Below are 14611 nucleotides of genomic sequence, written 5' to 3' on the forward strand. Positions count from 1 at the left end.
GCCATCTCAGTACATTAAGCTGCAGCCATCCGATGTGGTGTTGCGCTTGGACGCCGTGATGGTGTCGTACCGATTGGTCGCTCTTGGCTGCACAAAGGAACGGTCCGAGTGAGCACTAGGATCCAGTGCTCAAAGTATCTCTAAAACAAAGGAGTATTCCTTCAAGACACTCACGTGTTGCAATTTTCGATATAATTGACACAGATGCGCTTAACTCCGTCGCTGAAGCTGGCTTGTTCAGGGTAGCTTATGTTATCGCGGCTTGCCTTATCTAATCTCCGGCGATGGATGTCGTCACAAGCTCGGGAAGCTTAGCCGTCGACTTCAGCTTGAACATCTCGTTCACGTCGCATCGTCGATAATTCATCAAACTCATGATTTCCCAAGCTCCTTACCGAGTCTTCATAATCCTCCATATCTTGTAATAAATCTCTTGACAATCTGTTCCGTCTATCCCGCCAGTCGGCCGCCTTGTCCCCTCCCAGCCGTCTCGCTTAGCAAGCAACACTAGGTCCAATCGTGAGCTGCCATCTCACTCACGACACCTCACACCCAGAACTCAATATGGCTCCCCTTAACGAAGGGAGGAGTTCGGAATCACAGCAGGGGAATCAAAATGATCGAGAAGCTCACGAGGAGAGCGATCACGAACCTTCGGCAGGCCCGGCATGGTTCTACGAAGTGGAACAGGATGAAGACGACGACGACGAAGATCCCGACTACCAGGACGAGCCGGATGAAGATGATGACGATGGGTTCCAAGGTATGCTTGAGCTGAATGAGAGAATTTGTCGAGCTTCGTCTGAGATCTGTAGACGCCAACGGTGGCCTCCAGTTTGAGGTCTTGTTAACTAACGATGACGGTGAAGAAGACAACAACGAAGACCAGAACGATCAAGACGAGGATGATGATGAGAGTGCACAGCGCATTCTGAATCTCATACGATGTAAGTGTTATTTCTGCCTTCACCAGAGAAGAAAACTGACTGTGCCAAGCCGGTGCTAGAACAGGTCTACTGACCAGAGGACAACTTGTTGCATTGATGCGCAATCGGGAACTCACCAACGTCCTGTTCCAAGATGACCCTGAAAGCGATATTGAGTTCTTGCAGTGGCCTCTGGGAAGACGGCGCACACCCAAAGACCCAAATCGTTTCCCGAAGGTGCCGAGCGAGGAGGGCATCAAGCTCATGCGGTCGGGGGTGTTTGGTGCCAACGACTACAACTTCAAGGCCAAGAAGCGTCTTGCTACGAGGATGCTGGAGCGTGAGTTGGCGTTGGGGGACCGAGAAGATCGGTTAAGGAATAACGCTCTCATCACACAGGTATGAGCTTCACCGACATGACCAAGACGACTCAACTAATATGACATGTTAGAGTATGTTGCCACGGAGCAGAGCGGAACAGATCATTCACTTTGATGATCCTGTATACTCGGGCCAGTTCTCCGATGATGGAAACTTCTTCTTCGCCTGCTCCCAAGATTTCAAGGTTAGGATGTATGATACATCCAACCCATACAACTGGAAGCATTACAAGACAGTCAGCTATCCCTGGGGTCAGTGGACACTCACAGACGCCTCGCTGAGCCCTGATAACAAATGGCTCGCCTACACCTCGATCCAGACTATGGTCTCGATTGCTCCCACTGACCCAAACGACACTGGAGACCCTTACACCCTGGATCTCGACGATGGGACTAGGCATGGATGGCACGGGCGACGTGGCTTCGGCATCTGGTCTGTTCGGTTTTCTGGTGACGGGAGAGAGCTGGTTGCAGGAACTAGCGCGGCATCTCTTGTTGTATACGACATCGAGTCACGGACGGTTCTGCACCACGTTCGTGGGCATCAGGACGATGTCAATGCCGTCTGTTTCGCCGACAAGATGTCTCCCCACATTCTCTACTCGGGATCTGACGACACAACAATCAAGGTCTGGGACCGGCGAAGTATGGGCGATAACCGAGAAGCTGGAGCATTCGTTGGCCACATCGAAGGCTTGACGTATATCGACAGCAAGGGTGATGGGCGCTACATTCTTAGCAATGGCAAGGACCAAAGCATGAAGCTCTGGGATCTCCGAATGGCCATGTCTACCGACCGATTCAAGGAGTTGAACCCTACCCGGCACACACAGAATAGCGACTTTGACTACCGCGGAGGAGTCTATGACGACGAGGACTGGGACGTACACCCCAACGACAACTCATTGGTGACGTTCCGAGGCCACAAGGTGCTCCGAACTCTAATCAGATGCCACTTCTCACCTCCCTCGGCGACCAACTCGAGGTATGTGTATTCTGGCAGCACGGATGGAAAGGTGTATATCTGGAACATGGACGCGACATTGGCTGGCATTGTCGATGTCAAGAAGGCGACGATGCGCACGCGACCAATGAACCACCGGTATCGCCTTTACCACTTCGATGAGCGAGGTGACTGGGGAACTTGTGTTCGTGATGCCAGCTGGCATCCCAGCGCCCCTGTTCTCGTTGGTAAGTTGACTCCTAAGTTTGTAACTTCCCCCAAGCTGACAATTCTTCAGCCTCGGCATGGAACGGACACAACATGGCGCAGGGAACTTGCTCTGTTCATTCGTTCAACGAGAACGTCGACGACGAGGGAGATCCGCCCATGGGCCGGAGCGTCAGCAATGTGCTCAAGGAAGATCCTGACTTGTACTACAACTCAACGTATGCTATTCATTAGAGCGAGACAAGATTGCAGAAAAGACTTTGGATATATTTTTGTACAATTGATCGTCTTCCCCAGCTGCCTTGACGGGGTGTCATCTCAACCCCATCTTCACAGCTCCCCCTGCACGCAAAAAAGGACACCATCGTCCTCACGGCGCTCGATCGAATTCCAGCGTAGTATGATGTCGCGTTCCCGCCATGATTCCGTTAAACTCCGCCCCATTGAAGGTACTCGCAACAAGAAAGGTTGTGTGTGACGCCCCAGCCACGCCATTTGCTAGTTGGGGATTATCGTAGAGTCGCCACCATCAGATTTCCACCCGTCGGTTGGTCGTTTATGCGCTGCCCACGAGAGCGTGGTTGAGGGGGATATGCACTGCAGTTGGGTTAGAGTAGAGTCGCATTGGGTGGTGGTTGAGGACATACCCAGCTTGACAACGTAGCCGACAGCGCCCATGATGAGGAAGCCAACGCCGACGGCCTGGCAGAGTCGCAGGAACTCCTGCTGGTCGGCTAGAAGATGACAGTTAGTAAGAGACCGAATTAAGCGTAAAGAGAGGCGTACGCTTAGTGCATCGTCGCACGAACTGAACGCCGTCCTTGACGAACTCGGAGGGAACCTCGAGAAGCTCTTGAACCTGGTCGGACATTTTGGCGGTGTTTGAAAGGAGAGGAGGTCGAAAAGACGTTATTAAAGTAAGTTGAACGAAGAAGAATAGAGAGACGACGGGTTCGCCAGTAGAGAAAGGGTCGTTGATGGGTCGCGTGAGTGGATGGGAGAAAGGAGAGTCAAAAAGGTCGAGGATGCGCAAAGGGGGCCTCTTTTGGTGATCCAGTAATGACAGCTGCCCCCCGTGCGAACGACGTGTTAACAATAATTTCCAATTGGGGGGAAGGCCAGATTTCCGAAAGGACGGACGGGCCGTCGGATGTTCCGGGAGAAGGTCTGGACCTCACCAGCCACAGCCAGAGCAACGGTTCTCCCCTGATGCCACCGCTTCAGCCCCAAAGAATGGAGAGGCGCGGAAGCATGGAAAGTGGGGTCGCTGGTTGCCTGCGGCTTTCCCAGGCTATTTCCCCCAGACGCGAGCCGCTAGACGCCAGCTGCCGCCGGGGGGAGGCAGGAGGGAAGTCCTTTGCAGGTGTGCCGTGCCGTTTGGCTTTTGCTTGCGAAGCTCCTTCCCCGGAAAGAAGGCGCGAAGCTCTTTCTCCTCGCAACCTTGGGTTCTCGCAAAAATCTCCACGTCCATCAACTCTGCAACGCGAATCTCGGGCCCATCTTCAAGCGTTCCCTATCCTTTTCATTCTTTTCTTCGAGTTTGCTTACTGGCGCTTTGATTCATTAAGCTAGTTCTTCCCGGTTCGACCTGGGTGAGCGTGCGCCGCGAGAGCCTGATTCAGACGGTGACGGAAGGGCCGACAACCAACGAACCGCGCGCCGCCGATTGAATAAATCGGACAGCCAGACGTCGACGGACCCCCAAGCGCAGTTTTCGACGTCGAACCTGCTAGCGACCGAATCGCGATTGATCGCCGACCGAAGGAAGCGCTCGCAGAAGGAAAGGAGGAAGGTTGATCGGGCTAGACGGCATCCTCTATTCCACTGCTCCCCGCCTGTACCTGTGCCTTTGCCCAGGAGCTAGATATCGAGGATTGCGAGCACAGAGCTTCGTCCTCAAGATTGGATCCTTAAGTCGAGGATCGTCTTGTCTGGAGGTATCATCTGGACCTCAATCCATCCTGTCACCCGAGGAGTGTACGTATTGCAAGCTTCCAGTCCTGTTCATCTTTCATCATCACACTGGTGTGTCAAGGCCTCTGAGTCTTGGGGAGTGCGGTTTTTGGAAAACGGAGCGATCAGTGGCTGATGACCAAGTGTAAAGACCAGAGGCCGTCTCGTGTATCTCGCAGACTAATTATCACTTTTGACCAACCTCATCCTCGTTGACCTTTAGATCGCTTGCACGGCACTAAACTGTGCCTCGTGCATCGAATCGGCTAAGATGGCCGAAGAGGACTTTGAGATCGACTTTTACGGCGATGCCAACAACGAGCAGCAGCAGGATGACCAGCGCGGCGATGGTGGCCACCACGACCACCACCAGGATCACCACCATGACGACCACCGACGGGATAGCCACGATGATCAGAACATGGATGAGCACCACCCGCAAGACAGCCATCGGGGTCAAAGCCACGACCCTGGCCATCACGGTTCCGGCTCCCAACAAGGAACCAAGCGAAAGCAGGAAGAAGATGGCCGGCCAGTTGACCAGGCTGCTACCACTTCAGTCATGATATCCGAGTTGAATTGGTGGACCACGGACGATGACATTCGAGGATGGGCGCGACAAGCTGAGTGTGAAGACGAGCTCAAGGACATTACATTCAGCGAGCACAAGGTCAACGGCAAGAGCAAGGGGTACGATTCTTATGGAATTGATGAGTTGGATGGAGTAACTGACCGTTTTCTAGCCAAGCATACGTCGAGTACTACTCACCTCAGGCGGCGACCGCATTCAAGCACACCGTCGAACAGATCATGGCCGAGAGTCAAGCTGGCCACAAGAAGATCAACTTGAGCTACTGGAACCCCAATGTGAACCCCTTCAAGACACTGCCCAAGGACGCCCCAGCTCGGGCCAAGGACCAGAACCGTTCATCGTCAGGTTCTTACAACGACCGCGGCAACAACATGGGCGGAAACTTTGGCGGCGGCTTCCGGGGAGGACGCGGCGGATACAACCGCGGCGGTATGAACCAGGGCAACTACAACAACCGCAACTATAACAACAACAATATGGGTGGCTTCAACCCCAACATGGGAGGTGGATTCAACGGACCCATGGGCGGCGGCAACTTTGGCGGCTTCAACAACCGGGGTGGCATGATGGGTGGAGGCATGCGCGGTGGCCCTGGTGGAATGCGAGGAGGTCGAGGAGGCATGATGGGTATGAACCCTATGGGCGGAATGCCTATGGGTATGCCCGGGAACATGGGAATGGGCATGATGGGTCCCAACGGGATGCCTGGTATGTTGAAACTCAGAGACTGTGATGGAGTATAGCTAACCCCTCTAGGTTTCCAAGGCATGCCTCCCAACTTCAACCCCGGCTTTGGCTTCAACCAGAACCAAGGCGGCGGTGATTGGGGCAACCCGCACGGTGCTAAGCGACCACGTCCAGAATAGAGCTGGCCGGGCGTTTGGTATGTTGATAGCCTCTTCACCGCACTTGCAGTGGTGGAGCATGGCTAATTCTTCTAGGTCATGCGGTTAGAAGCTTCGACGCTGGTAGTGACTCGGCTTTCGTTTAGCCAGCTCTCCGGCAACGACCGGGCCCCAAGGCGTGGGCAGCTCGGACGACGGTAGGAAACCAGAACCAAAGAGCCTCGTCCGCGGTTGCTCACCAGTCTCAAGATTGCTATAATGGCTTTCTGGACCAGGATGCAGTGAAGGTTCCTCGTTTAATGCAACAACTAGTGGCGTCTTGATTCCGGGAAAGGAGTGAGTGGTATGCGAACGGACAAGTGCCGGGGAGGAGGCGATTCAGGAAAACTGGAGACGCGGCCTCTCAACTGTATCAATAGATTTAGGCATGTAAGGTTAGGCACAGGCGTAACAGAGCGTTTATTGACTTTGACCGAGTGTGTTCATGGTTCTATGTCTTATGTGTATCCATGTTGTGAAGCATTCACAGGGTGTCACTCAAGTCGGAAGAGGGCTTTTACCATGTTACGGATGTAAAGGAACCCAGTGGGCTCTCTTCGCATAGGGAATTTGGAACTCTATCTGGTCATAGGACTGGGAACGCCTTAGGTCTCTTTCATTTGATGTGGGTTGAGTTGGCTACGAGCTCCTGCGCAGTCTCCTAGTCACACCACAACACCTGCCGGGAAGAAAAGGTGGATTGAAAAGGCGATAATAGGTTGGGATGGCGACAGAAAAGGGACAAGGCTATCGGTAATCGAAGCAGGATTTGCGGTTTCTTTTCAAGTCTCTTGAATGTGTGTCCATGTGCGCGGCATGGAGCTCGCCCAGTTCAGGAGAGACTTCTCGTCAACTTGACAAAATGGTAGACCATGCACGATCAAAGAAGGCAGGAATATTAATGGATTTTTAGACAATCAACATGCCCCTTTCGGTTCATCATGTTGTCGGACCGGTGGCGCTGCGCGTGCTTGTGTAGCTAATAACTTTGGTGCGCGACTTCTGCCAGCCGCCTGCAGCAAAAGGGACCTTGAGAAGTCTCGACCAATTGGTAAACAGGTAGATTAAGAACTATACATTACTTTAGAGCACTTTGTTCTAAGACTCGTAGCATTTACATTACTAGTTTATGAAGATAGTGAGTTTGCTATGAGAAGCTCCCAGTGTCATGCCAGATCGTTGGTGTGCCAAACCCCCTCGCTTCTTGAACCACAACCCAAATACGCATCTAGACTCATCTAGTTAAGATTCCAAGAGAAGGCTCATTGTTTATTACCGCAATCCATCATTGTTGCCTGTTACTACAGACTGTGACTGCTGCCTGAGGCTGGCTTATGCTGGGCAGGTAAGCACCAAACCTCGCTTCGACGACCGTCTGACATGTCCAATCCTGTGTCTTGTGATTGTTTTGAGTTACAAGTCTCTTATGTTTGAATTAAACTAGACAAAGACAAATGTCATTCAAGGCCCCAGTCCGAACGCTTTCAAGGATTGCCCCTCGTCATCGCCTATGTGGAACAATTGGTCGTTTGGGGGCCGACGCATTGAGTCGCCGTGTGAGTCAGGCCGTGAATCCCTGACGGCTTATTCGCTACGATCAGATCACTGACATTGGGGCAGTATTTCTCTCCTTCAGGACCTTCTATATATTCATCGCGCTGTTCTTCTCTCTTCACCGTTGAACCGCGGGCACCCATAAACCTCAGGCGACACTCCACCATGGCTACAGAAGACGTCAACAAGGCCAACGTCCTCGAGGAGGCTCAAAGCGAAGAGACTATGGATGTTCAAGACTCTGAGGAAGATTCTGACCCGGGTCCTATCTTCGAAAAGTGGCGGCCGATGATTGATGCCATTGCTGATGGCACCAAGGAGGCCTTTCCAGCCAGCCCACCTTTTGACCCCTCTTCGCCCTCAACATTCCAGACCTACTGGCGAGGGGTCTTTACAAGTCTCAAGGATTCAGTTTTGAAGAACCAAGAGATCCCTCATTACCTAACTGAGCCGCCCGTTTCCACGTGTGCCGTCACCTTGTTCGACAATAGACACGCACTCGGCTGTCCCTGTTGCCAATCCCCCTCGGAGCCCGCCATCGAGCTAGAGAACGAGAATGGCGTGACGAAGGAGGATTTTATGAATGCAATCATCAACACGATGTACGGCGAGGCGCTCCCCAAGGTGTTTATCGAGTCGGCCCCCATGTACCAAGAGGACGAGGAGACAGACGACGCTGATGATGATGGTGTCGAGAGTGAAGATGGAAGCGATGACGATGCATCAGAGACAGCCTCTTTCAAGAACGACTCGGGGGTACTCGTGTACACTTACGGCTGGATGAGTGCTGGCGGCAAAAACGAGGAAGGGACGGTTATGTATGGAGATGAACCAGATATTGTCCTGTACTGTTGCCCACCGGACAAGTTTGAGAAGAGGACGAAGAAGGATGAGAAAGACTCCAAGGACTCCAAGGATTCTAAGGAACCTAAGGAAGCTAGGGAATCTAAGCTCTGAAGACGCTAATGGTATTGGAAAGGAGGGCCAGGTTTTGTAGACTAACGAGAAACTCAACTCAAAACGGCACCGTTGACGGTTGCCTCTGCTAATAATACCTTGACTTGAGGGTTAATCCACTTGATTCCCAATCTATATTTGACCCTTGGACACTGATTGACTGAGTTGGAGTTATGAGTGATCGAAAGTGTCTTGTAAATATCTGATAGGAGGTCTTGTTCCTGTGTGATGCTGGGGGCGAACTGGAGGCTGAACCCATCAACTCTGTGCGACCGCACAATCAGATCGGAATACTTGCTAGGATATTTATTCAACAGCCCTTAGCAGGTTCGTGAGTCATGGTATGTTGCATGCACATGACTGCACGCTCAGTCGCATAGTGCTCCCGCTTGCCTTTGAAACGAAGAAACCGAGCCCCTGGATTGCAACAGCTCTCCCGACGTTGAAGTCATCATATGAGGTTGAAGAGGCTAGTCTAATGTTCGGATTGCAATGTGAAGACTCTTTCTTGGTGGATTGAGAACGATAGGTCTCGGTGTCGTTGGCGCCATCACACTGCTGGTGTATGCCCACTTTCATCACGAGGCAACTCGAGGCCGTTGCGATGACCACCTCTTAGCACACACCGTCAGCCTTGCCCTTGACGCCGCGAGGCCATCATCAGTCGTTGGGCATCTTAACCGGACCATAGATGCCACGAGCTTCATCATTTGGTGAGCCCTCGTCAGACATCTACTCAGGACCACGACACACCTGGGAGCAACCACCTACCAACTCCTGGCTCTCTCCACGACGAAATACTCAGACGTCACCAGAATCACAGATATGTTACACTACAGTACAGCTACATAAAGCTAATCAAGGGGGCGACGGGTACAAACGGGTATCAAAACCCCCCTCTCTCAGCTCCTTCAACCTCTTCTTCTCCTGCCTCTCCCTCTTACGAATACTCCTCATGTCCGGCGGCCTCTCGATCCCCAACTCCCTCCGCAGCTCATCCACGTCATCCTCCAGCCTCTCTTCCCAAAAGACATTGATCACCTCCTTCGCCCTGGCGCCGTTCTTGATCGCCCAGGGGAGGTAGATGCTCGCGAAGCGCTGTCTCTCGCTGCGCTTCATGGTCGCCGCTGCAAAGATGCTCAGACCCGTCATGGGGAGGAGCGTGTTCGCAAATTCAAACGCCTTGAGCGCGACTTCACCCTCCCTCACGATCGGCAAGCCCGTGAGGGCATGGTAGAAATCGTGACACTCGCGGTACCGCTGCATGACGTACGCGCACTCCTCGTCGTCAATGTACCGCACGGCGGAGCGGGTGTCGGGCGACACGCCCTCGCGGTCGAGCCATCCGACGTAGGCGCGGCCGACCGTGTTCTCCGGGAGGGCGCGCAGGGCTGGGAGGGAGAGGGTCTTGGACGAGATGCGGGGGCGGGCGCGGAGGATGCGGCGGCCGGTCGGGTCGGCGAGCATGGCGTCGCGGAGGCGGTAGATGAAGTATGGGGTTGCGGTGGCCTCGCCTGTGGCAGCGATGAGGTCTGTGACGGGTTAGCTAGAGTATTGGAAAAGTATAGAGTGCATACCATGACGATACGGGTCGAAAAAGGACCACAGACTAGCCCCAATGGCCATTCCAGCCCGCTCAACCCTCGTCAGAGGCACATGGCCAGGATAATTTGGCGGGGGCCGGTTCAAGCTCGAGAAGCCGCGGTGAGAGCAAGAAACACAAGCTGTAGCACGCAGAAGGGTGTAGCCCTGTCGGGCAGACCCAATTGACCGCAGCCGTGGCAGAGCAGCCTCCATTGCGACGGACAATCCGGCAATAGGTTGGTGATGGTACGATGTAGAGGGCTGGTGGTGTTGATGGAGACATGGGCATCCGCCATGACTAAGCTCCCAACCCAAAATAGCAAACCAGACGAACGTCACGCGAGAATAGCTTCACAAGGAAGCCGGTGAGTAATTGTTTAATTTGTCCTGATGATTAAACTTACTTATGAGTCAAAGGCCCTTGTCAGTTGATCGTTATTATGATCTGTTCAGCCCAGCCAAGGACTGACGAGCAACCTCCGGCCGCGTCTTGAGATGACGCCCCTCCAGCTGAGATTGATATTCATTCACCACCAGACACAATCCTGATTCGCTCAACGAGTGTGATGTATTGATCAAGGCTCCCAAAGTCATATCTCATGCCAATTTCACCCAATCCAATATCAATCCGCTTCATAACGCTAGCCAAGTAAATCGTCAAGTGTGCTCCCAAGATCAAGCCGAGTTCGCTACATCCGGCCCGTATGGCCTTTTCCGAGTAAGATATGTATTAAGGTGCATCAGTTTCTTGGGATTGTACCCTGGTTCGAGCTGCATCGTTTCAATGAGGTCCCATCCCTCGACAGCGCCGCCAAACTCACCACCTCGGACCTTTTCCTCCACGCTGAGCCGCAATATGGTGACCTCTCGCAAGTCAGGGTAATCGCCGCCCACCAGCACACCACAAACTTCGTCGTTGACCTCCTGGAAGACATCGGGATAGTCGGCATCTGGGGAAATGTAATATTCGGAGTAGAGGCACACCGTCTCCAGTGTGAAGGGTAGGGCCTCGTTGAGTAGCAGCGTTTCCTCAAGCCCGTGGACGCCCACAAGATTTTCCTTTGTGATACAGAGATGCTTCAGGCGTGGCATGCTTTCCAGAGAGCCAATTCGCCCATAGCAATGACGATGCTCTTCAAAGCCGTCGGTGTGTAAACCAAACTCGACTAGGTTCCGGCCGAATTCCCTCAACGAGTGGCCAATGCTGGTCAGGTCGAATTCCCAGTCGATATCAAATCCTGACTTGCGGAGGTTCCCGAGTGTGATGTAGAGGCTACGGAGATCCTTGCAGATGCGTAGGATGTGTCTGATTGTTGGAGCATCAATGATGGCTTCGGAGATGTCCAGACACTGGAGACGAATGGGAAAAGTGGCCCAGAGCCTCGTCTCCTTCTCAAATCCCAGCCAGTGGAAGCCCTGGGCTCGCAGTGTCCTGAGGTTGGGGTGAATCAGGACGCGCCTAAAGTCGGTGATGGGTGGGCTTGGCTCAATGGCCGAGTTGTAGCCGACTCCTCTCAGGCGCAACTCTTGCAGGTCTGGGAGATGGTTGGCATAGGTTTCTGCCACGTTGCCATAGGGCGTCTGCTCATCTTCGTTGCCAAAGAACTCGCTACAGTCGGCGTAGGCAAGCTCCTTCCGCTTGCCCAGACTTCCACCCAGCAGCCAGAACAAGGCTTTGGACGGGCAACTGTATGTGATGTCGACGAGTTTCACGTAGGGTGTCAGGGCCAGAATAAAACTTGTCAGGTTGTTTCTGTTGCGAGGGGTCATGTTGACGTAGGCACTGTGCATCTTCTCGTCCCAAAGTCTCTGGAAGGATTGAGGCATGTTGAGAGAGTCAAGGCGCTCCTCGAGCATGTTGGAAAAACCGGCATCTCTTGGCCACTCGATATCATCGATGACGATGGCCCTAACATTGAGACCGAAGTCGGGATGAGTAGCTAGGGTACGGGCGAGCTTGGCCTGGCGCTCGTACTCATCGTCTTTAACGCCGGACACGATTATTCGGAAGAGCAGACCCTGAGCTACACGGTGAAATTGGCGAGATACGAGGGACAGAATTATCAGGATCTTGAGAGGATCGCGATTCATCCTGTCCCGAAGCAGAGTCCATTTTACATTGGGGATGGCGCATAGGAACCGAGAGAAGATGTCATGCCAGATCTCGTCGGGGAGGCGTATCATGGTAGGCAGCTTGTTGAAAGAGGCCGGGATCACTGAGAGGTAGATAGGTTGGTTACCGTAGGTAGGTGGAAGAGACAAGATGAGAAGAGAAGAGACAAGGAGAGAAGAGAAGAGGCAAATGATGTAGAAAAGACAAAAGCGAGAGGACTAGAGTCTAGTGCAAGAGGCGAGACGAGACGAAACGGGATTGAGTCAATTGTCTATGATAGACATGTTCCCCATCTGAGTCTGGTTGGTGGTGTAATGATGGAGGAGGTGGGAAAGAGAAAAACCCTCGACTCGGCGGCGGCCAACAAGAATTAAAATATTATGAGCTTACCTCCAGCTGAGCTGTCAGTCACGTGGTGTGATTCTGCGAGAGAGAGAAACGGGAAGGATGGATTGAGGGAAGGAGAGGTCGGATCATGGCCTGGTTCGCTCGTTGGACCGCCTCAACTGGCAAACACGTCGACCAGGCAGGTGCAGGCAGGTCAGGTCGCGGGGGCGGCTCGCGCGGGCGTCGGGATTGGGATTGGGATTGGCACTGAGATGGATGGGTGTTTGATTGGGGACGATTCTGTCATAATATGCGTGTCTTATAACGGGTAACGTCCTAGTATTGGTCCGTACAGTATCCGTATGTATGTAGGTTGGTTACATGCCAGCCAGCCAGCCAGGTAGGCAGGCTGCGTACATGCGTTGCGTGAGAGAAGAGGGATTGTTGAAGTGAGGAGAAGTGCAGAAACAACAACTGCAATGCAGGCAGAGCCAGGCCAGAACCTTCTGATATGGGGGGCCTGGGTACATCTGCCGATGGTACGGTATCAAGTACCCCGGACTGGCTGTCAGACGGGACGGACGGGATGGGAACGGATGCAGAACTAAAACCGGCTGAATGGTTCAAGCATCCAATTATTGCTGTTGGGGCTTGAGCTGCGAGACCAAAAGCTGGCGTTATACCCTTGCAAGAGGGGAACCGGAGGAATAATGCCGGTGGATGGAGGGTGACAGTGGCAGTGACAGAGACAGACAGCCCAGCCTGAAGATACCCTCCATGTTTGACGCGGTGGAAACAAAAGAAAAGAATCATGACAATCTGATTTATCGTTTATCGGGTGCAGCTGGTGTCAGGCTGGCTGAGGAGCTGTTTCACCCTGCAACCATCCTTTCAATGAATGGCATGACTCCTCCCTCACTCTGCCACTCATTCCCCCTTGCTCCCCGCCCCAGCATGACACCCAATATGTATCCCGACCATGGATGGATGGATGCGATGCGATGCGATGGCTGAAATCACCTCCTCCTCCTCCTCCTGCACGACTGCGCCCTCCGACCAGAAAAAAAGAAAGGAATGGCGACCTGGTCCTCGGACGCCGGCCATGATCCAGATTCATCCCGACAATGCTTCCCGCCTCCGCCGAGTCCAACAAACGCCCGCCTCCGACGTGTACGTGTACGTGCGTATGTGTGTGTGTGTGCACACCGAATCAGCCGCTTGGCTGGCTGACGTACCGTAGTATTTGGCCACCTGGAAAGGCGTCGAGATAGTCAGCCGCATGCCTGGGCAGGTTGGTCGGTTGGGGATGCGGCTTGACATCCTTGGAGCCAGCGGGCGGTGCGTGAGATGATGAATACATCATGTTGGAATACGGCTCGCAGCCTTAAACAATGACTCTCGTGTGTCAGAAATGTACACATTGAGAAAACTACAACAGAATTGACTCTTTGTTTGTATCTTTGAGCCATTCACCCGAGAGCCTCGTGGCGTCTGTTTGATGGCTGTGACTGGGAGGTACTGTGGCTCAACCTGCCGACCAGGCTGTGACCAACGATGCCCAAGTTTCCTCCCAACATCGTGACAAAGTTGAATATAATTACAAAGGGTTGAAGTAAACGGACCGCGTGTTTGATTGGCTTCCAAATGACACCGGATACTTGCAGATCAAGGCCTCGAGTCGCATGTGGTTCTACGGCTGACTACATATTCGCGGCTCTTTGGCCCTTGTGCTACATCGGGTGGTTGCACGATTCCGAGAATAGACTTTGAATGCCTAGACGGGAAGTCAATGCAAAACCTTGTGCCTCGTCAAGGTTTAGGCACAATGGTGTTGTGTTGGCTATGGTTAATTCACCCATACTCTCGAGCCCCGTGAAGAGAAGAAAGGCCACACACAACCCTATTCTTGGTTCAGTCAAAGTATAACTACAGGGTCAGCATGCAATGACAAAGTTTCATATGAAAATAGGATGAAACTTTGAGGGCCTGTCAACAAAGGCTTCCTCTGACGCTCTTGCCCTCAACAAGTACTTCAAGACCATCTGGACGAGGGCAACCCTCTCAGCCATCCATCCCGTCCCAGACCTTGAACCAACTCAATCGGAGATTCATTGAGAGGGAACATGACCTTCTTCTTGAATACAGGCTGCCGAGCCCCGTTCTTCGAGCC

General features: G+C 53.0%; 6 protein-coding genes across 6 annotated transcripts; 3 read left to right on the forward strand and 3 right to left on the reverse strand.

The window, feature by feature from the left end:
- Positions 1–564: 564 nt before the first annotated feature.
- MRS44_004461 (uncharacterized protein) lies at positions 565–2711 on the forward strand (the record flags this gene model as incomplete). The annotated part of the gene is made up of 5 exons (XM_046268892.2): positions 565–763; positions 816–947; positions 997–1325; positions 1378–2497; positions 2548–2711. 5 exons carry the CDS (start codon positions 565–567, stop codon positions 2709–2711), a joined length of 1944 nt encoding a protein of 647 aa, XP_046136408.1.
- Positions 2712–3033: 322 nt separating this feature from the next.
- MRS44_004462 (uncharacterized protein) lies at positions 3034–3348 on the reverse strand (the record flags this gene model as incomplete). Its single annotated transcript, XM_046280934.1, has 3 exons — positions 3034–3074; positions 3125–3211; positions 3264–3348. The coding sequence occupies 3 exons, from the start codon at positions 3346–3348 to the stop codon at positions 3034–3036; spliced, it is 213 nt and encodes a 70-aa protein (XP_046136407.1).
- Positions 3349–4701: 1353 nt separating this feature from the next.
- Positions 4702–5888, forward strand: MRS44_004463 (uncharacterized protein; the record flags this gene model as incomplete). The annotated part of the gene is made up of 3 exons (XM_046268893.2): positions 4702–5120; positions 5174–5730; positions 5779–5888. 3 exons carry the CDS (start codon positions 4702–4704, stop codon positions 5886–5888), a joined length of 1086 nt encoding a protein of 361 aa, XP_046136406.1.
- A 1737-nt stretch (positions 5889–7625) lies between these two features.
- Positions 7626–8417, forward strand: MRS44_004464 (uncharacterized protein; the record flags this gene model as incomplete). The annotated part of the gene is made up of 1 exon (XM_046283944.2): positions 7626–8417. The coding sequence occupies one exon, from the start codon at positions 7626–7628 to the stop codon at positions 8415–8417; it is 792 nt and encodes a 263-aa protein (XP_046136405.1).
- Positions 8418–9275: 858 nt separating this feature from the next.
- MRS44_004465 (uncharacterized protein) lies at positions 9276–10214 on the reverse strand (the record flags this gene model as incomplete). Its single annotated transcript, XM_046272609.2, has 2 exons — positions 9276–9949; positions 9995–10214. The coding sequence occupies 2 exons, from the start codon at positions 10212–10214 to the stop codon at positions 9276–9278; spliced, it is 894 nt and encodes a 297-aa protein (XP_046136404.2).
- Positions 10215–10676: 462 nt separating this feature from the next.
- Positions 10677–12185, reverse strand: MRS44_004466 (uncharacterized protein; the record flags this gene model as incomplete). Its single annotated transcript, XM_046275631.2, has 1 exon — positions 10677–12185. One exon carries the CDS (start codon positions 12183–12185, stop codon positions 10677–10679), a length of 1509 nt encoding a protein of 502 aa, XP_046136403.1.
- Positions 12186–14611: the final 2426 nt, after the last annotated feature.

The sequence above is a fragment of the Fusarium solani genome (assembly GCF_023522795.1).
Source record: "Fusarium solani strain SB1 chromosome Unknown bctg00000002, whole genome shotgun sequence".
Classification (NCBI taxonomy): Eukaryota; Fungi; Ascomycota; class Sordariomycetes; order Hypocreales; family Nectriaceae; genus Fusarium; species Fusarium solani.